This window comes from Microtus oregoni, unplaced genomic scaffold (genome assembly GCF_018167655.1).
Source record: "Microtus oregoni isolate MIOR12 unplaced genomic scaffold, Mior012 000004F_ref0000308, whole genome shotgun sequence".
NCBI classification, from domain to species: domain Eukaryota; kingdom Metazoa; phylum Chordata; class Mammalia; order Rodentia; family Cricetidae; genus Microtus; species Microtus oregoni.
The window spans coordinates 6,859,845-6,882,281 of NW_024543063.1; the positions used below are offsets into that span (position 1 = coordinate 6,859,845).

Genomic DNA, 22,437 nt, shown 5'->3' on the forward strand with positions numbered 1-22,437 from the left:
CCATCTGTTCCATCCTCTAATTACAGCCCGAAAAAAATATAATTCACAACACTACCGTAAAAAGTGAGCTACAAATGATTTAAGTGCCCGTGAGAGGGGCTGTTCGCTCCAGTATTTGCATTGGAAAGCTGCCCTCCTTTTGGCAATCAGAATTTCAGTCTAAGAGGATTTGTTTTTTCCAAGGACAAGTTCAGCGCCTTTTCTTCAAGTGCAGAGTCTCGCCCTGCATGCTATGTATGGTTCCTGTTTTGTAGACAGGTGCAATTCAACATGCCCACTACTAGACATGACTGGGATTATTTCGCTGCAGGGTACATCTTTCTGCTACTGTACCTTCTATATTGTGTTTCTCGCAGGAAGAAAAGCCGGTCTAGACTTCAGGGCAGTGAAATGTATCTGACTATGGAATTCTCAGAATGACTACACTCATAATTCAAAAAGTCTAGAACTACAAAGTTGAGTTGTTCCCTAAAATCTGCAAACAGGTATTCCTAGTCCAATTTACCCTTAGTTATGATGCCAAGGAAAAATAACAAACAGCCATTTTATTGCATAAATGCCTTAAAATCAATCTCACCAAGTGAGTACTGCGTGTTTTGCATGACAACATCGCACCAACTAGGACAGCATTTTACTGAACGCATGCAGATGTTTCCCTTAGCTATTACCATAGAAAAGACATTTTATATTACACATCTTTCACAAAAAAAAAAAAAAACATTGTGGGCATGTGTGTGGGAACAAGTGTGAATGGCGGCCAGAAGACAATCTGTGGGAATCGGTTCTTCCCCGTTCTTACCATGTGGGTTCCCGGAACTGAACTTAGGTTGTCAGGATTAGTGGCATGGGTCAGAAGACAATCTGTGGGAATCGGTTCTTCCCCGTTCTTACCATGTGGGTTCCCGGAACTGAACTTAGGTTGTCAGGATTGGTGGCATGGGTCTTGACCAGCTGAGCCATCTTGCTGGCTCTGTGTTCTACATCTTTGATAGGAACTGTCTTCCCACATTGTCACACAGCTGCCATTGTATAATTTTAGATCTGTAACGTCAGCTTGTCGATTCAATGCAGGAAACTGACATCACCACATTCCTCTTTCGAGGCAGTTCTGGATCTTTCCTTAGCTTCCCACGGTTAAGAACAAGGCTTTAAAGGACACCGTAGTTTTAGGCCTTGTTAGGATAACTCCTCAGAGTGTTAGGGGTAGATATTTCTGATCTATGCTTTGGATAGAGTTTCTTAATGATCGATGCCCCAAAGAGGACTGGACAATATTAGAACAACACAGCCTACATTTTACAAAACAGATAAAGAACATGGTAATGATGGCAAGACCATCCATACTCATGGATAATAAAATGATCAAATTATGTAAGGTACCCCACAAGCAGCAAAGCCTCTGAAGACCTTAGTAGTTAGGAGTCTCATCAACAGTGGGTTTTCCTTCCCCTGTAGTTTATTTTATTTACCAACGTTTTAGTAAAAGTTTAAAAATGGCGGCACAGCTCATTCTTCAAGATCTAGAAGATCTTGTGTGCTCCTTGTTCATGTGGTGACAGAATCTTATAGTCCCATCTGTACCTATGTTTGCTTTGCGGTTGCAGTTGCCTTCACTTCACATGAGCTCATGAACTCACCTGACAATGTCACTGAACACGTTGGCCAGTAAGGTATTCAGCACTGGGGACAACTCAACAACAGGCTCACTATGAAGGCGCCAGAGGTCTGGTGATCTGCTGTGCTAATGTTTATAAAAGGGAGTAGAGAAGGGAGAGGAAACAGTATGCGGGACACAAGGAGCAGCGAGGACTTTCTGGCAGTGGATACCAGTGAGTGGGAGAGCTGACTCGCGGCTAGCATCCCATTGCTAGTGACAAGTTTTCTTTGCGACAGATGAGAGCATCGGCATAACTCAAGAGACAGAGGTAAGCATCCAAGAGATTTGATTTAGAAATAAATTGAAACATGTATTTCCAAGGCAACACTTCTTTTTTGTTCATCAGGGACAAACCACTTCAAGTTAATCATAACAAACCTGTCTTCATTTTGCCAGTTTTCACCTGCTTACAGAGCACTTGCTGGGGAAGCCATTTCTTGGGCAAGTTAATATGAGCAAATGTTCATGCAGGGGTGGAACCACTATACGAAAGGAAGGCTATTAAAACCTGGATTTTTTGTATAAACCAACAGCGTAAGTCATGTATTCAGAAAATTAGCTTACAAAAATCTCTCAAGGGTATTCATACCGGGCCCTTCTTATTTGGCTCAACTTCCAAAGAACCAGATTTTTAGTCTCATTTGCTATGCCTAGTGTTATTTTATTTTTTTAGAAAAAAATCCTATGTGTTCAAGTGTTTTGATTGCATGTATGCACGCCACATGTGTGTAGTCCCTGCATCAGTCAGAAGAGGGTGTCAGAACAGCTGGAACTAGAGTTACAGATTGTTTGCTGCTGTGCAGGGGTGCTGGGAGCCCAAACCTGGATCCTTGTAAGAGCACTAAGTGTTCTGAACTCTGGAGCCATCTCTCCAGAGCCCTTTAAGGTGTTCTTTCTCCTTATATGATTAACGCAACAGGTGTCTTATGCACAAAATGTACTTTGACTTCACAGTGCTGTTTTGAGGGGAGGTAGCTCTTGTCCCTCCCAGGGAGGAGGCAATAGTGGCCCGGTGGCTTTGCCCTCAGAGCTGCTTACCAATACCCCTCTGACTCACCCCCAACCCCAGTTCTTGCAGAGCACACCTCACACCTAAACAGAGTGACATCACAGAACAAGAAGGAACACTTAGAGTGGGTGTCAGTACAGGAATTAAGGCATTTGTGTTTTCCCCAAGGTTTAGATGGATTTCAAAAAGATAAAATTGTCTGCATGATGGGCCAATACAGAACAACCAGCCAGGAGGTTTGGGAGATGGCAAAATGTCAGGATCCCTTCGAGAGGCTATCCTGTGCCAGTATGGGAAGGTAGGCAGACTGAAGACTCAACTCCAGCTGAGTTTTCCCCTAGATTCACCTCACTGGCTTTTTTTCCCCTCTAGAAGGCTGCTGGGGCAGCAATAGGGATCATGGCTTCTGCCCTCCCCAGGCTTGTCTCACTGGCCTGTCCTATGGTTTCATTAGAGAAAGCACCAAACTCAGGCTTTTAAAATGAAGACGTTTCCAGAACTGCTTTTATTTACTAGCAGGCTCACAGGTTACCATAGAAACACATAGCTCAGGGCCCACAACATCCCTAGCACACCTCGCATAGAAAGCCGTAGAATCCAGTCGCCAGGAAAGGTTTCCCTAAATTGGAAGCATATTCTCAGTTCCTTTTGAATTGCACCCAAAGGGTCTTGAGCAGAGGGTGTATCATTCAGAAGAAACTAAAAAATAGCCTTTCCTTAATATTTATCACTTGTTTCTCACATCATAAGAGAAAAAAGGAGCAACTGGGAGATGATAAGAGGACAAAAAGCAGCAGTCTTTGCTCAAAAGATCAATCTGCCTGAAGCTTAGCACTGTCTCCCAGTGTCAGAGTCTTACCAAGGCCTGGAAACTTAAATCTGAGAACCCTTACCAAACTATTATTTTTTTTTCAAAAATTGATTATTAAATATCCAGCACAACTTATTCTAAGAATGTGGTTCCCAGAAGCAAGTATCATATGCTAATTTGTAATTTTATTTTATTTTTTAAGGAAAGTAATTCCCAATCAATTGCTTTTGGGTAACTAGTGCTCTTCCGTGTTTCTGAAGAGCGTTTAGCTGAAGTACTGTTTCTGTACCAGAGGGGAGAGTGTTGTAACCAAAGTCCAATGCATGGGGAATTCTGGGTAAGCAAGGAGGGCCAGGAGCGGCCAGGCTGGAGGACCTCGGGCCTGATGTCATTCTACAAACAGGCAGGGGAGCTGCATACCCGCGCTGCCCACCCATACACTGGAGTTATTAAAATGTTTTCTAGACCATTTGAAACTAAACAAAGAAAAACTTTGTCTCTCTGACACAACAACGGATCTCATTTGGACGCCGTGTTATTATTTTTTTTCTTTAATAGCTATTACCAGTGTAACAGCAGCTTAGCGACTCCTCGTCTGCAGTGTGAGCAGTTTTGATAAACAGCCTCTGCGGGCCACACAACGGGGATAATGTATCCTTAAGTACCGCCAATGAGCTGCCATTCTGCACAGCCAATTACTTCTGTGCGTCTGTCACTCAAAGGAAAAATGACTGAGCCCATTAGATCAAACCTTTGTCACTGTTCCTAATGCACTCTTAGGCCTCATTAATCTCCGGGAGCAGCAACAGAGCCGCCGGTGCCTTGCCGCCTCCCCCGAACAGGCCCACGTGAAGCCTCTCATGTCTCCCCCAAGTGCGCGCGTTAATCAAGCTCTCCTTATTGCCCCGGTCCCTGTCACGGCGGAGAGCGCTCCCTCTTAAATGCTCTCATTATGACCCATCCTTAGAGCCGGCTAAGTGGAAAAAAAGAGAGAGGGAGCAAGGGAGGAAGAGTACGGGAGAGAAAGTGGAGAGAGCAAGTCCAATTCCATTAATATTCATGACAATAATTAGTATTCTAGGTCACTGAATATTCATGCTATTAGTTTGGTTTTTTATGGGTTTGCTGGATGTCCTGATTGCTGAAGTGTGGAGAAAACAGCATGGTTGAGACTGAGGATGTCAACGGCGGGTTCAATACTCAAAACACATTCCCTGTCCGCCCTCCCCCACCCATGCTCCCAGCAGCACTTAGCCCTCCTGCAGGCTGGCCTGCCTCCAACTGCCAGGACCTCAAGTGGGGGAGGCGGAGGAAAAGGGGTAAGGTCCCTCTCACTGGGGCTGAGGTGCCAACCTGGGCAGGATGAAAAAAAAAAATAATTGCAGAAATCCAACAAAGACCCATGCTATAGGGACAAGAAGATAAGCTGCGGCCCTAGAACAAAGATGTCACAGCCAGAAGTCACTGACAAATTGATGACAGGGCACAGAGCAGGGGAGAAGCCTCCAGAACACTGCCCAGGCTGCCTAGCACTGCCATGTCAGTAAGGTGGGGCACAGGGATACAGATATGCCATCTGTCCCCTACCAAGTATTTGAAACATCATCATTCAGCCACCCCCTTCTCCAGTCTCTGGAAGTCACAGACGCCAGGAGCACAGAGGTTAGAGTCAGGGGAGCTGAGGTGTAGAGACAGATCCACATGTGAGGTCCTGGGGTGGGGTTCAGCTCTACATCTCTGATTCTAGAGTGGCTACACCCAGTCAGAAGCTTTCCCAGGACTGATACAATTCTGTCATGGTGGTGTACCTAGATTTACCAAACCACATTGTGGGCAAAAAAACTCAATTAAGAAAACATACAAGGATATTTTAACTCTTTCTTTGGAAGCATTGCAGGAATTAAATTTGGAAAGACTCTCAAAATGCAGCTTCCTGTAAATCCCCATCACCATGGCAACTCCGGACTCTCCCACAAGCTCCTTGCTGAAATAACAGAAATTAAGCACCCCCCCCCCTTCCAACCCCGGAATCCTGAGGGAAGCCATCTCAGGAGGAGGAGAATCGTGCTATGGAAGAGTTCAGTCAGGCCGGAATAACTTATTTTTCTGGATACTTCCATCTTATCATTTATTTTTGCTGGAGCAGATCCTTAATTTTTCTGGATACTTCCATCTTATCATTTATTTTTGCTGGAGCAGATCCTTAAGTAACTTTTCCAAAAACCTATTCAGACATAATCTTCTGTACCTCCACATGTAGCCAACCACGTACTATTATTATTATTATTATTATTATTATTATTATTGCTCTTACTGGCTGGTAGCAATTAGGCTGGAAACAGGTTTTAAAGGGTCAAAATGATTTGTTCTGAGAAGGGAGCGCTCACACTGTCCCCCAGCGTTCTGCACTCTGCATTGCTCTTCTAGGTCTACAACCCCGGGATTCTCTTTGGTCAGGGCTGTTCTCCTATCTCAGCATTAGGCTTCTTGTTTGTGTTTGCAAAGTTTTCTCTTCCATCCAGTTCAATATTTGACTGTCAGATGGCTGTGTTCAATGGCAGTAATTTTCTTCTATAATGTCTTTATCAAAATTGTATTTAATCAAGTTTATTTCTACTTGGCAGTTTTTAAACTATTTTTCCTTACGTTTAATTACTATGTGTGGAGGTCGGAGGACTGCTTGTGGGAGCTGGTTCTCTCCCTCCACCATGAGCATCCTAGGAACAGCACTCAGATCTCTACCTGCTGAGCCATCACACCAGCCCTACTTACTTACTTATTTGAGATGAACTTTCTTATATTTCAGCATGTTCTCAAGGTTGCTATGTAGTCTAGGATAACCCTGAACTTCTGATGCTACTGCCTCTACCTCTCCAGTGCTGGGATCACAGATACTGTCTACCAAACCCAGCTCCTGTGGTGCTGGGGATCAAACTCTGGGCACCATATATGAGGCAAGCGCACTACCAGCTGAGTTGCAACCCCAGAAGTACACGAGGAACATAGGAAAGATGAGGTAGATGGGGTTCACGGAGTAGTTACCAGGATAATGTGATTTTCCTCCTTCCCAAGGCCACGGCAGAAATGAACATTAAGATTATAACATTTCCAGCATTTCAAGATGTGACAGTCAACATTTCCACAGGGAAAAGGAAAATAAAAATCTCTAAATTTAAAGTTATAAAATGCATAAAAGTAAATAATAGGCTACCACTATGCCTGAGAAACATAATACACTGATATCCAAATACACAAGGAAACACAATCCTGGCCAGGTATGGTGGTGCATGACTCTAATCCCAGCACTGGGGAGACAAAGTCAAGAGGATGGACTCTTGAGTTTGAAACCAGCCTGGTCTATATAGTGAGATCTAGGACAACCTGGACTAAACAGAGAGACATTGTCTCAAACAACCAATCACAAAACAACAGCCAAACCATAACCCTGCCAAGAACAGATGTGCCAGTCTGATGCACCAACTGACGGTTGCACTGATCTTAGCTATCTGTTTATCTCTTGAGTTTTCAGTCTCACTGAAGTGGTGTTGACACAGATCAAAGAATCCCAGGCAAACTCCAAGATAAACCAATTATATTTTCTTTATTATAAGAGTCAAACTCATGAAACAGGAACAAGAAGTCCAACCTCAGTTGTGTACTGCAGGAACCACAGAGAGAGAGAGAACCCAGCACGGGTCAGTGTTTTTCTCTGGGTATCCAAAAGGTCATGCCCTAACCTGGTCCCACCTCTTAAAGATCACTGGCTGACAGAGATTCTCCATCACCTTCCCCCTTTGTCTAAATAAGAGAGTTCCAAATCCAATACAAAACTAGGAACAGGTATAAAGTATAAAATTAAGATTACAACCAACATAAACAATATTAAGCAAGGAACACTTATTAAATGTTTTAATAAACACTTCTAAAGAGTCTAAGTCTTGCATTGGAAATGGCTTGGCTAAATCATAAGAGCAAGGTAACTATGACTATCTAATCTTCAACCCCATCGAAGACCTGAGAAGGGAGACAACATTACTTGGGTAGGTAGGAAGTGCAATCAAGCAGCTTCCAAAGTGTGCAGTAAATGACAGAGAAAACTGGCTACCTGAGCAATCACCCAAAGTCTCATTTGCAATGTTGAAGCAACCAACTTTGGCTAAGGCCTAGAGTAACTAACAGACCATTTTCAGAGGCAGGAAAATTTTTAGAACTATCTCACCCAGTCTTGGCAAGGTTTGGCAGTCTTTTTCCTTGTATCCTTCTAGTCCAGTCCGGACACCATGTACTTTGTCAGTGACCAAGACATGGGTAGTTTCTTGCCCAAAGGCCGATTGTAGCAAGAAGAAAACAAGCACCAAGTGGAGTGTCCTTGGTGCTTCAACATTCTCTCGGGAATAGATTGGTGCTGTCTGGAGTAACCGTGTCTCACGTCAACAGAACCCTAAGTTATTTAACTACCATGTTCTACAGATCCTTGAAGTGGTTGAAGATTACCTACCTATACAGAGTACAATCTCTATGTATCTAAAGAACATAATTAATCTGACTGTATATATAACAAACATGAGTGACTACTGAACCATAATACTTAATACCAAAGGTGGGGAAAAAAAAGAAAAAAAAACTATGTATAAAGATCATGAAGCAAAAGTAAACTATTGCATTCTATATGTTATACATATTATAAAATACCAATACCCTCAATATATAAAGAGTGTTTCCTTATCAACAATAAAAAGGACCTATTAAAATACATGCAAACAAGACATGTAAAGAACTACAACAAGAGATATGCATAGGTAATAAGCCCATGAGGCACCCAGATTCACAACTGTTGGAAGAGACAAAATACACACAGCATGGGGTGTTTTTACCCTGTTGATTCTGAAAATGACAGCTAAAAGCTGCTTCATGTGGTATTTTATAGAAAATATCTCTAGAGATTATTTTGGAAACATGTATCAAGCCGGTGACAGAGGGTTCACCGGCTGAACCACATTACCCGTGGTTACTGGCTGCTGGGGAGTAAGTCCTGAGTGCCAAGGCTCAGGTATGTGCACTTCCCAGGTCAGCCAGACAACAAAGACATCACCAAGGGAACCAAACACCCGCCGCTACCCCAGACTCTCAAAATACCCACACGGCAGAAGCCAAGAGTCAAGAGTGTACTCAATTATCGAGTTCAATTATTTGTCAAATAGCTACAATAACTCTTTTTAGCTCTAGTTCATCACATCAACAGAATAGTTTTCCACGCTGCCGCTCCTCACCATAGAGTGGTTTATGAATAACAACTTCAAACACAGGGAACTTGACTTTCAGAGCATAATTTAGAGAATAAGAAATCAACCCAGCAAATGTGTTGATTTCTTAAGCAAAAAGCAACATGTCATTTTAGATTAACGTCCAGGTATAAGAAGTCAATATAACAAAGTATCACAACATTTTGGTGAAAAGCTGTCTCTTACATACTGGACCCACAGTCCGGCTTTAGACTCAAGGGACTAAACTGGGTACATTCTAGAGGTCTTATCAACTCTTACTAGAAGCAGAGAATGACGTCCTCTGTAATGCCTATTGAGGGGGCCGCACTGCCCAAAGTATGACTGTGACCCTGAGACACCATGACTTATGTCACAGTCTGACTTCCCCATCCCAGCTGATGTCTACAGTCCACAGAAAATCAACCAGGTTCTCTCGCAGATTAACAGAGTCAGGGTTGTCAAGATCCCTCGCCATGAAGCTTGGAAACATGACCATGTAAACGGGTCTTACTCATGCCTCAGACCGAAGACTGCCCAACAGCAAGGCTTTCTGTGTGAGTGACCTGAGGTGGGGACACAGAGCTCCGGTCCGTAGGGACTAATGCCATGCAGCACCCAAGATCGAGTCTCAAGACTCAGAGGTCCCGATCTTTACTTTATCCACTGTTTCTTGCACTTACCATTACCGTTTCCTCATGGAGGTTTCCAGCAGGTTCCTAACTCTACTACCTGGAGCACTTCCCTCTGCCCTAAGTCCTGCCCTCTTTCCTGTCACAGAGATCTCAACCCTTCCACAGCTGCCGCCCTGGACTTCCTGTCTTCATCCCCAACCAGACAGTCAGAGTCTCTAGGGCAAGAACTGGGCTTTATAGTCTGTGTCTCTGGGTTCAGGAGCGTAGGGAACACTACAAAGTTAGTAGTGACTTCGGTCAGTCACTTAATGTATACAGAGTGGTGATCACATAATGGACAAATACCTGTAACTGCTGTCAATTTAAAAATAACTTTTCAATGCTACAGCCCTTTCACATTTGTCAAGCAGGTACTCGGTATCTTTTCAGGAAACTCACATGAAGGTTTGCTAAGAGGGGCCATAAGCAAATGCTTGCTGCCATGAATGAGAGGAGCTGGGTATAGTGAGACACGTAAGCTGGCAGTGAGTGCCATGGACGGGATTCTGGGGGCCAGAGACTCCAAAGCCGCAGTGCCCTGGCATGGATAAATATGCATGACTAAAGGAAGGGGTGATGTTATGTAAAGAAGGACGGAGGCTAACTTTCTCTTCACTCCAGGTTTTACTGCTCCCCAGGACACCACTATCCTTCCTTTCACCTGATGTGGAAACCTCATCACCGTTGTGGGACCAGGGGAACGGGTCCAAGAGGGCATCAACCTCACCTTTCTGGAAGGGGCCAACTTTTACTTTGATTACTATCTGTAATGGTGCTGACTTTGCCCTTCTCTTCTGTTTGTAGGTACACAGGATGGTAAATGCCCAACACCACAAGATACCACAAGGCACCGTCTCGGGGAGCCCATGCTCGGACTCTCTCCTGTCATTCCGCTTTCACCAACCAGCGCCATTCACAGCCCTGTGTAGTTCACCACACCGTCTTTAAACACATCCAGCATTTCAGATGTGAGAGCTCATTATTCCAAAAAGCCGACATGCATGTTAACATACCCCACCGAGCAAACCCCCAAGACTGGATGGACCCAGTGAGAGAAGGGGCTTTTAGTTAGCAGAAACGAGGAACCTTCCTAAAGAGCTTCCACATGTGGAGAGAGATGAGTCTGCTCTTTACCTGTCTTCTCTGAGAAGCAATCGCATGAAGGCCCAAACTGCTGTCAATTACCTGCAAAGATGCTTCGCGAAAAACAAACATAATGCCAGTTGCTGTGACTGCTTGGAGGCCGAGAATTTCCAAATACACCAAATTCTTGCAAAACAAGACTTTCTCTAATCCTGAACGAAAAACCAAACCAAACCAAAGTTCTTGGAAGGAGAAAAAGAACAGAGTTGCCTTACGGAATGAGAGATGGTTAAGACAGCACCCGATAGTTCATCCATGTACAGGTCTGTGCACCGTGCTCACAGCGTCTTCCAGCACTGTATGTGTGGTTGCCAGGCATTGTACCTTAACTAGCTGATCCACATACAGAACTGCTCTCAGCACCAAGCTGGGAACACCATGGCCACTTATGATTATACAGCTGTAGCGTGCCTGCTACATTTCCATTCACAGAAAAAAATGCACAGAGATGAGACAGCCTGAGGGACTCGGCTTCAAGCCTGCCAAGGCAACACCATCTACCTGCAGCAGTACTTCGCCCCTCAGGTCACTCCTGAGGGGATGAGCTTACCTGAATTTGGTGAGATGTGTAAACTGCTCATGTCCTTGGACAGGCCATTGGTTTTGGGACTGGAGATGGGTGCACAGGCCGACGTGGCTCGGGGTGGCCTCTTCCCCGGCACTTTCACAGTGGTTCTCAGGAGGTCAATCTCTTTGCCGTGAACATTCTGCATGTAATCCTGTGTGAATGTTAAACACCCAAGAGAGATTAAAGAGAGGATGGGCTACAGCGTGGGACACAAGACCCTATTAATGTCATGACCTGTGGCTGCCATTTTCAACTGCAGGATAAGGGTGACATCATTCCCATTTAAACCCAAGCTGGGCATCTATGTCTTGACCTAACCTAGGACTGGGAATGGGGAGGACAAATAGCACAAAATCCTAGCTCTTTGAACTCTTGTCTTCTAGATGCAGTTTAGGAACCTGGGCTTGTACTGTGACTTCTGAGAATATTTCATGGGGATGGGAAAAAAATTCAAGAGAAAAGTGTCCAAACTTTAAGCTGTGTGGGCTAGTTTTATGTTAACTTGACACAAAATAGAGTTATCTGAAAGAGGAAACCTCAGTCAAGAAAATGCTTCTTTAAGGTCTTTAATTAGTGATTAATGAAGCAGGGCCCAGGTCACTGCAGATGGTGCCATACCAGGGCGGGTGGTCCTGGGTTCTATAAGAAAGCAGGCTGAGCAAGCAATGAGGAACAAGAAAGAAGGCAGCTTCCTTCCATGGCCTCTGCACCAGCTCTCACCTCCAGATCCCTGCCCTGCATGAGTTCCTGTCCTGACTTCCTTCAGTGATGAACAGTGATGTGAAAGTGTAAGCCAAATAAATCCTTTCCTCCCCACGGTGCTTTTGGCCATGGTGTTCCATCACAGCAATAGAAACCCTAACTAAGACATAAGGACTGAAGGGGTTTGAGGGACCAGCAGCAAGGTAGTAACAACAACGACGACGACACAGCCGCAAGTGGACACTGACACTAGTGTGCATGCTTCCCATTAGCTTCAGAAGCAACACCCATGCTCTCACCAGCGTGAACAAACGTGCCAGAGTGCGTGGGGAAAAGCCCACCAGTTCTCCATCCTACAAAAACTAAAAGCAGCTGAGGAAAAGCTGGGAGCAGGAGAGGTGGCCTTCTCCAGGGAAGAGCACGCCAGTTAGTTGTCCAATGCCAAATAGCCCTGAAAACATGCATAGAAGTAACATTATATGGACATAAGGTCCCGCATAGGCTCATGTGGTTGAACAATGGGTCTCTGGCCATGGATGTTTTTTGGGAAGGTTGTGAGGCCTTTATGAAGTAAAGGCTTGCTGGAGAAAATGAGTTGCCAAGGACAGGTTTTAAGACTGAATAGCCTGTTCTCACTTCCTGTTCGTTCTGCTCCCTGAGAACAGAAGCAGTTTGACTAGCAGCCTCCTGCTCTTGCCACCAAGCCTCCCACCTCTGATGAACCATATCCTGCTGGAACTGTAAGTTAACGCAGAAATCCCATCCTTCCAAAACCGCTTCTTTTCAGGCATTTGACCACAATTTCCCAAAGGAAGTTAATAAAATAAAGCAAAGCAAAAACCTAGAAACAAATCCACCAAACCCTTGGCCCTTGTGTCAGAAGCCAACAGCCAGCAACTATCAGAGGGTAGCCTGGGCTAAGTCAGTTAACTCCCCATCACACAGTGGAAGAAACATAATATCCGGGAACAGCCGAAGGAAGGGAATGGCAGGCAGAGTTTGGGTGAACATCCGTGAAAATGGCTGCGATGCTGTTGGGAGGTGGTGACTCTCTAAGAGATGAGACCTGGTGGGGGAGCTGTGTCACTGGGGTGTGCTCTTGAAAGGACACTGGGAGGCCAGTCTGCCTTCATTCCCCTCTTCCCTCCCCGATGCCTGCTGCTGTGAGGTGAGAAGGTGTCTCCGGCCATGATATGCTGATACAGGCTCAAACCCACAGGGCCAAGTGACCGTGGACAAAAGTCTCCAAAACTATAAGCCAAAATAAAACTTTCTACCACAGAAGTTGATTACCTTACGAGTATTTGGTCACAGGGATTGAAAGTTGAGGGGCACAACAACTGAGCCAGGGAACAGGGGCTGACGGGCACACTGTCCTCCATCATCACCACCATCACCTTCTCAATGAGGCCTCTTGTTTAGAGACCTGGCATTTTACCTATGCTGGAAGTGGGATATAGGCTTCTGGGGAGACCCTGAAATTTGTGTTTGCTCTCAGTAATTAAGTTCAGGTTGGGGTAATGTCAGAAGAGAGCATCCATCTTTCATGTTGACTGATGAGCCCAGCAAGCTGGGAAAGTGAGCCGGTTGTCCTGAGCACCTAAGAGTACAGCAAACACATGCAGACAGATCACCCACACATGCCAAATGGGAAGGTCAGGGGCCATAGTCCGCTGGAGAACAGCAGGGCAATGTATACTGACGGAGCTGTGTGGGCACAGGGAGTGGCATGAAAGTCATGAGAAATCTTTCGTCACTCTTGGGAAGGAGGCAAGCCATCTAATTTAATTGCACAAGGATATCCACGGCCTAGCCGACAAAGTTCTGGGAAGACACCTATGATGGTTAGCCTTGACTGTGTCACCTTGGTTGTGCTGGGAAGTGGCTAGGACAGGCATGAACTGGACTCTAGGTATGCTGTCAGAAAGCTTTGGGGGCTTAGCTGAGGTGTGAGGTTTTGCCATGGACATGGTACTATGCCACATGGATAAAGCTGTTACAGGATTTATTCGCTGGCTCCTGGCCACCGTAATAGGAGTGCTATTTCCCGGGCCATATGCCCATGATGGGAAAATGTGGGTCAAAGATGGAAGGAGTTATCCTCACGGAGTCAGCCTGAAGACAGTATGGACTCTGATGGGAGAAGCTTGGTACCCAAGACAGCAAATGAGTGTCCACCAGGGAAGAAAGGGACGCCAGGTGGGGCAGGTCATTAGAAAGAAAGGCTGCTCTCATCTCTTATGCCTGCCATTAGTAGGCACACACACGCAAGCCCAAGTTTCCAAACAGAGTTCTGTCTGCAAACAAAGAATTCCTTCCTTCAGTTACTCCTTTAACATACCAACTTGCTGCAACTTTCTCCTTTAATGCCGATTCTTAACAAATTAAAATACAATAACAGGAGTGTAATTGAGCATTTATTGCTTATGAGTTCTAAAATGAGGCTAATCAGAGAGTGACTAAGCCCCAGCGTGGGCTCTTTTAATAGGCATGTTTTAACATACAATAACCAGGATATTTTACTTAAAATTATTGTAGAAATGTAAAATCTGTTTTCCAGATCTGAACACGCCAAGGGAAGACATTTATCTTGAGCCCAGCATGGGCTGGACGATCTGTTTTCTTGCCTGTGTTAGGCACTGCAAGCTTCAAAATTGGCTCAAAGAAAATTACGCACCAAAGGCTGGGCAGGAGGCTCAATTGGTAAAGTGTTTTCTGGGCCTAAGCTTGACCACCAGCATGACTGTCTCTGGTCTCATGGCTAGGGAGGTAGAGATAGGACCACCCTTGGGCTAACTGCCCAGCCACTCTAGTTGTGTTCCAGGTGGGGAAAACAACAGAGGAAGACATTCAACACTGACTCTTAGCCTCTGCAGATTTGTGTGTAAACACACACACTCCAACCAACAGAATGAAAACCAGACGTTCACTTGGCAATTCCTATGTTTCCATTCTGCCTAGTTTCTTCTCCCCAGAGAAATCTGCCTGAGTTTGATCCTGCTTCTACAAGAACAGGGCCTTTTCATCTCTCCCCAGCTTGGTACTTGAGGAATTAAAGCTGCAACCACTAAACAATGTGGTGCCTTCAGAAGCAGACAACACATGCAGACCCAGGGTGAGTATGAGGTAGGGACCTCGCTGGGTAAAATAAAGACAGCAAGCTTATTTTGATATGCAAATACTACTCAGATACCCTTCTCCACGTTAGCTGCAGAAAATGCTGATCGAAGATAAAAGAGGGGAAAAACCCTTTAACAAGGCGTGAGGGTAATTCAAAGCCAAGTACTTTTAAACAGCACTTAACAAGTCCCTGGGGCCCACTCAAGAGCCAGGCCCCCCAGACGTGCCATCTCTTGCCCCTCAACAGCTTGAAAAAGTAGTAATTGCAAACCTATTTGCATTTTCCTCCTCAACTTGTCCACGCTTAACATGCAGATTCTTTTTTTTTTTTTCCCAAGCAGGCGCCAGAGCAAAGGGACCCGTTCCTGAACACGCCAACAGCTCGACGACCATGCCTGGCTGTCCCCCTGCACCCCGCGCCTGCACCTTTGCCTTCTCCTGTTTTTTACATTTTGCTCCTAATTATGTTGCATCTATTGCCGTACACTTAATTAGCTGCATTAATGTGATTTCTTTTCACATAGTCAAGCAATTAAGAGCTATGATTGAGTTTCATTCAATTAGCCTCAACAAACATGCTAATTGATGTCCCAGATGCAAATGAGGTGCAATGAGAGAGACCTGCGTGCAATTGAGAGCCACGTCAGAGACCCAGGGCTCTCAGCTTGCTGACAGAAGCACAGTTTAACGTGGCTCCCGCCTTCTGTGGGGGTGGCCTTAGGAGAAAGATGAGGGGCCATTAGTGCCTCTGTGTTCCGGATCATCCTGGAGACTGAGGATTCACTGTTTGGCTGCCGTACAATGTGGCCTCACACTTCACAGATAGGTGTCCCCGGACTGGAAGGTGATCAGCTGGGTAACATTTGGCGGCAGCAAGCAGACTGCTGCACGGTCCCCACCAGCAGATAGTTACAAGGCTGTCAAGAAATTTCCCCCAAGAACCTCGAAAGCAATCCCAGCCATCCCGGAGCCCTCTGTGTGCGTGATGGCCTCGCTCATCTTCAGTAAAGGGGAAGTTCATCTTCGTCACCTCTGGGGCATTTGGCACTTGAGTTAAGCACAAAATACAGCAATCCATCAATAGTCCCTAAAAATATTCTTAGCAGATCGATTCTGGCCGCCTCGCATCTGTCTGTGAAGGATGGTTTGCTGATGCACTCACGGGTTTGGCCAAGGCAGTTAACACCATCTTGAAGCCAAAGCAAAATGCACAAACTATGATCTGCACCCCAAACTAGATCCACCACCAAGACAAGGCCCGGAAACACGGTGGTGGCGTTACTTGATGCGAGTCCAGCTAAGAGAATCAATGAATGCCATTTTTTTTAAAAAACAGATAATTTCTTAAAAGAATTATAGTGCTTAAATTCAAATGGCAGACAAAGTAAAAGGAAATCTTTGTTGTAATTAGATTTTCCCAATACGCTCTGGCCCCTGAAGTGTAACGTGTTGATAAACTTGACACTTTACCACAAAATGTAATGCTTTGAGGCAGATAGCTTTTACAGACGGGTTGAAATCTGTTTTCTTTTAAAATCACATTTATTATCTTTATTTACTTTGTTATCTCTCTCTGTGAGTAGGTCAGAGGAGAACAGAACTCAGTTCCCCAGACTTGGCAGCAGAAGCCTTTATTTGATGAGCCATCTCCCTAGCTTTACTTTACTTTTAGATACAGTCACTCTAATTGATCTCCCTTCCTCTCTATAATTTAGCTTATCAATCTTCAAAGAATGGCCCTCCATGCCTGTCAGGGGGTCCAGAGGTCAGTGGACAGTAGAACTAGCTCTGTAGACCTGGAATTCACAGAGATCCGCCTGCCTCTGCCTCCCTCCCCAGTGCTGGGATTAAAGGCCTGTATCACCATCACCTGGGTACTTTGCTTTTTAAAATAGGACAGAAATTGGTTCTGATGTTGCAAGACCGACAGAGCAGTTTTACCTACAACAAAAAGCTACTTTTCACTTTGTGAGTTTCAATCGGTGAATGTATATCTTGTTTATTTTCTGAGTGCGGTCACAGGCAGGATACATGAAACCTTCCTCTGGGTCTGACGATTACTCGGTGCCTATTTCTGGAACTGCCAGCTCCAGTAGCCACGTTTTCACCTAACACAACAACTGCTGCACACAGGCTACAGTTAGCTCTTGGGAAAGTACAGGCATTTTCATGAAAAAGTGAACAAAATACCTGATACTATTGGTGACTAATGATGAAACCTGAGTTTCCTTGCAAAAAATAAAAAATTTAAAACCTTGTTTCTCTCTTACTGTGAGCCTGGCATCTTTCAAATACTTTACATTTTCTGAAGAGACTGGTGATGGTGTTAATGCAGTATCTGGTCTTATGGATTGGAGGGAAGTGCCACTGTTTGGAAAACCCGCACACTACATGGCAGAAACACCAGTGTACGGGAGTGACTGCTGCATGTCGTTATGTGCATGGATGCATGTGGCAGGCATGTCTGGCTAAAATGCACAAAAACGTCATTCACAGTGCAGTGCAATGGCTTTAATGCAGCAGAGGAGGCCATCGTGTGAAGTCCCGCAGCGCATTCCTCAACTCTCAGATGTATACTGTGTTTCAGTGTAGCATCCAAGAGCAACCCCCAGGATGAGCTGCAATGGTACATACCATTCCGCTCCCTCTTCTGCTATGCAAGTCAACACCTTTGCTCTATGCTTGAACAAGATGCATCAGGTCATAAAGAGGTCTGGAAAACTAGAAAAGAACATTGCTACTTCATGGCATTTGTTTGGAAACTATCTTTTGTCTTGTCTTGTTTTAGTTATATTTATTTATCAAGCAGGGAGCACACATGTGGCCAGTAGTCAGCATCTACAGCTTCTTCTCGCCTTCTACCATGTGGCTTGCAGGGGTTCAACTCAGGTAGTCAGGCCTGGTGACAAGCACCTTTAACTACTGAGCCACCTCACTGGTCCATAAAACTTATTTTTATAAAACTATGATCTACATAAACACAGAATGTTTGGGTCATTATTTTAAAATGGACTTCAACATTTAAAAATTTTGTTTAAATGCCTGAAATGAAAAAAATGAGACTGATTTCTTATTTTCACTATACTTCGAAAACGTCTAGGTTCAAAAAGGAAGCCTTAGTTCATTAACTTCTATTTAAAGAATAAAAAAAAAATCACAAAAACTGTATGTAAGAGAAGCCATTGTTAGATACACTGTTATACCCAAAGTCCATTTAGTATTTTTTCAAAGGAAACTAATCCATAAAGACAGATATAGCACCAGCCATTCACAGAGATCAAGCACATACGAAAGTCCCACACGTATGAATGATAAACAATAGCCTCATGCATAGTCACGGGCAGAGGAAAGGCGGACGCCTAAAAATACCACGGACATGCTCAAGGACTATGAAGAAACTTCTGGCCACGTCCTTTCAGATCACGGAAGTCAAAGACGACAATTTCTACTTCTCTCCAAAGGGTCCTGCTCACAATAGCAAGGTAGGAGGCAGCTTCAAAGCCATAAAATTTCTATGAGGAATAATTTTGTTTCCCAAGACAGCTGACAGAATTCCAGTGCTCTACTTTCAGAAGGGCCTTCCTGAAGAAGGACACTTGCCAGTGCACAAGGCCATTGTGGGAAGAAGGAGCTGGGGAGTTAGACTCTAACAGTGGCTGGAGCCAAGATATCAGAAGACTGTGTGTTTTCTCTGATGAGTGCCTCATTGGGTCTGGGTAATCATGCCATTCTTGGTGGCTGGAGGAACATGGCTGAGGTTCAGTGGCAGCACACTTTCCCTCCAATAGTACAACGGTGGGCTCACTCCTGCACTTCCACAGAGCAAACCTCTCCATTCTGTGGACTACTGCGGCCAGCATCCAACCATGGTGGGCAAAAGTCCAACATTAGCCTAGGGGGACAGGTTATTGTAATATAAATCAAAACAGCAGAAAATCCCACAGTGAATCATGAATATACCTTTGGCCCCTTGATTGTATTCGTCTTGACTGACTTACTCTACTGAGCTTCTTCTCATTTTAGGTTCAATTGAATATTACCCAGCTGTAACCCATGCGTGCTCAAACTTAGCCTGTACCAGACAAATGCTTCTGCTACGTGAAAGACTGTCTGTCTCTTCAGTAGCTGTAGGCATCTCTGAGGGCAGGGCAAACTGCAAGGGTAGGGTAGTGTCCTTTGCTAGTGGAGGACTTTAATATTTAAATACCAGCAGAGCAGTGGGTGAGCTCAGCATCTGTGAGTTCTATAGAAATGCTCGCCACAGTGGTGTCTGGCTACCATGGCTAGAAAAGACACACCGAAAGGAAGAACTGACTTAGCCAATGGGAGCCAGTATATAACACACCACAAACTGTAAGTACTTCTAATTATAAGTGTCCGCATAGGCCTGCTTAGATGACTCTGTTTACAGCGCTTTCTATGAGCCACTTTCTCAGAAGCTCCTTTGCTTCCTTTCTGCCCACACGGTAGTTTATCCCACCCCATACAGATCCAACTTGCATGATTCCCATGATCTTCTTATCTCCCACACTGAGCTGTTTGGAAGACAACACTGCTTCTCCTATTAAAGGACACCTCGCCACCGAGTGGCCGGAGTGACAGGGACCATCTCATCTCCATTCCCTCATTGGCTGTGCATGTGGGGCTGGGTGCTCTGGCATCCTGGTCTATGTGTCCACGCCTTTCCTGCCGTGTGGGATTGCTATTAGGATTAGCTAAAATGAAAAGTCCCACCACTCTTAATATAAATACGGCTCTCAGTTTACTTTCCCTGGAAAAACACTGACTCTCCCTCTTCCTCTTGATACAGCTATTTCTTGGGCTAAAGGTGTTACTCCCAACCTTAGATAGCAGTTCTGAAGTGAGAAGCCATTAGGGGTGACTGGGAATCAATTTTTCTCTTTACAGTATAGGGGGAAAAAATTCCTTGAAATGCTGACATTTTCTACTTTTTCTCCCCTCCTCTTTTTGGTGGGGGAGGCATGGATCTGGCAGTCAGACATTTTTATTGCGAAACGCTGTCTGGAAAAGATGCAAAGTAAAACCTGCTAAAATGCAAGGGCAGGAACCCCCACAAAACTAAGGGGGAAACAAAAGGCCCCTTCCCTTTGCTTATTGAGTTCAGAGGCATAACAGGCTGCACCCTGCAGCAACTGGGAAGCTACACTAATTTTAAAGCCATAAAACGCTATCAAGTGCCCCGCGGGGCAGGAGACTCTGAAGCTAGTGGCACCTAAATAAGACATGGTTCATTTACTTCGCAGCTTAGCCTAATGTAATCATCAGCGGTTTCTTAGCCTAGAGTTGTTAACAGGCAAGTAGCCGGCGCAGAGGCGGCCCTCCCAGCCACTGAGGGGGCCGAAGCTAGATTGCTGTTGATTAGAAAATTTTTCAGTTTTGACAAGCACTTAATGAACATAAATCGCACCTTGATTGGTTTCCTTTCGGGGCCACGGGCACACCTGAGCAGAAGAGAAGGGGCCTCGCCAGGGCCACCCTGCCCTACCTTGCGAGACCCTAGCAACAAGCCGGCAATCAGGTTATGAGCCATAGAAGAAAATATTTATAAAATAGAATAATGAAATTCAATTTCGCAGAGGAAGAGGGAGAACATTTGCTACCCCCCTCGGCCGACCTCTCCCACTGAGACCTCGGTGGGGACTGTCACCACAGGAAAACACAGGGTTTTGATTTATCTGCCTTTCTGGGGGAATTTCTGGCCACAATTTGTAACACTAAAAGGCGAAAAAAAAAAGAGAGAGGGAGAAACAAAATGATAGAAATTGGGTACAAAGGATGGCCATCACTTGCGGACTGTCATTTGGTATACTGCTAAGGCAATGTTTCCCAGAGTCTTCTAGGAGCTTAAAGACTCAGACCCATGAGCCAGACAGTGCAGTCTGTGTACACACACACACAAACACACATACACACACACACACACACACACACACACTCACTCACCCTCTACTTCTTCATTTTACTAAAACAAGCAAGGACAGTTTTCACCTCAGGAAAGAGCTCTGGTCTGTGGTTCAGTTTTGACCTGACTGCCCAGTCCTCCCCACGCATGATAACCCTTCATCAACACCAAGACAGCTGCAAACGGAGCAAGCACACATGACAGCCATTTGCATTTACTTAACCTGGTGGGTCTATGATGTGAGCCCGTGTCCATGTAAACATGGGCCCACAGATGCCATGGTATGCACATGGAAGTCAGAGGTTCACCTTGGGTACACCTCACCCTACACCTTAACAAAGTCTCTTCTTCTCCATGGTGTTACATCAGGTCAGCGGCTCGAGTGCCTTGTGAGAGCGCCTGTCTATGTCTCCAACGCAGGGAGAAAGCCCTGGATTACAGATGCAGGCGACTGTACCAGGCTTTCCAGAGTTCTGAGGATTCGGACTCAGGTCCTCACACTGCACTGCACATAATTTATCCACTGAGCCATCTCTGCAGCCTCACTTCTATTTTAAAATCTGAAATGCTGTCCAAGACCTGGAGTACCAGCATAAAATAAATTCCTTGAACAAAATGAAGCTCTGACAAAGAATCAACGCTGTGTCTAAAGGAGCCTGGGTCTCCCAGGGCCCTGTTTCCCTGCAGACACTGCCCTAAAAACACTGTCACATCAGAGCCATTCCATAAATGTGGCACAGATTAAATGCTGTTACAAGTAATTTACCAGGTCACCCAAAGCACAGGTAGGAGGCCTCCCCTCTCCTGGGGGAGACCATGTGACCATGGGGTGGCCAATGGAGTTGTCAAACTCCCATGATTCTCCGTACTCAGAACTGAGCCTGGAGAATATCCCATGGGCTTCACTTAAGCAGGGCCCTGGCAGGCTGATACACCCGTGGAGACAGCTTTCCCACAAGCAGCGTTTAACACAGCTCCAAGGAGTGTTCCATGCTTCTCCTCTGTGGCTTCACAATAGTTTCCCCAGAGGATGAATACCTTAACTCAACATACTCTGACCCTAACATGGAACATCCTACGCCTTGAAAGAGAAAGACATTCTGTCTCATGCTACAACTAGGAACCTTGAGGATACCATGATGCCAAGTGACTCCACCAACGAGGTCCTACAATAGTCAAGTGTGGAGACAGAACACAGAAGAATCTAAGCAGAGGGCTGGGGGAGCAGTATGAACAGGGACTGAGTTTACACTTGGAAAGAAGAGCGAGTTCGGGAGAAGGGAAGCACAGCTGTGAGTGACAATGTCGCTCAGCTGTCTTTTCTCTTCTTGGTGATACTAAGGACCAACCTGAGACCTTGGACACGCCAGCCAAGAAGTCTACCACTAAGTGTCTTAACAGTGGCCAGAATAGCAGTGTATTTTACTACAATTAAAAAGCAAAGCAAGGCACCTTCCTGTTATGGAATATTTTTTTAAGAAGTGTTACATTTGTCTATGCTGTGGAGCATTTGTTTCAATGATGCAAAGATGTGTTGCATTCTTTTATACTGTATTTGTTTAACTCTGT

General features: G+C 45.1%; 1 protein-coding gene across 10 annotated transcripts in view; it reads right to left on the bottom strand.

The window, feature by feature from the left end:
- The window catches only part of Agap1 (ArfGAP with GTPase domain, ankyrin repeat and PH domain 1), a 455,752-nt gene that overhangs the window by 143,135 nt on the left and 290,180 nt on the right, over positions 1-22,437 (bottom strand). For all 10 annotated transcript variants that reach the window (XM_041650295.1, XM_041650294.1, XM_041650296.1 and 7 more), the window contains one exon: positions 11,106-11,274. In XM_041650295.1, the coding sequence (XP_041506229.1) occupies positions 11,106-11,274 (169 nt within the window). The remainder of the gene's footprint in view (positions 1-11,105; positions 11,275-22,437) is intronic.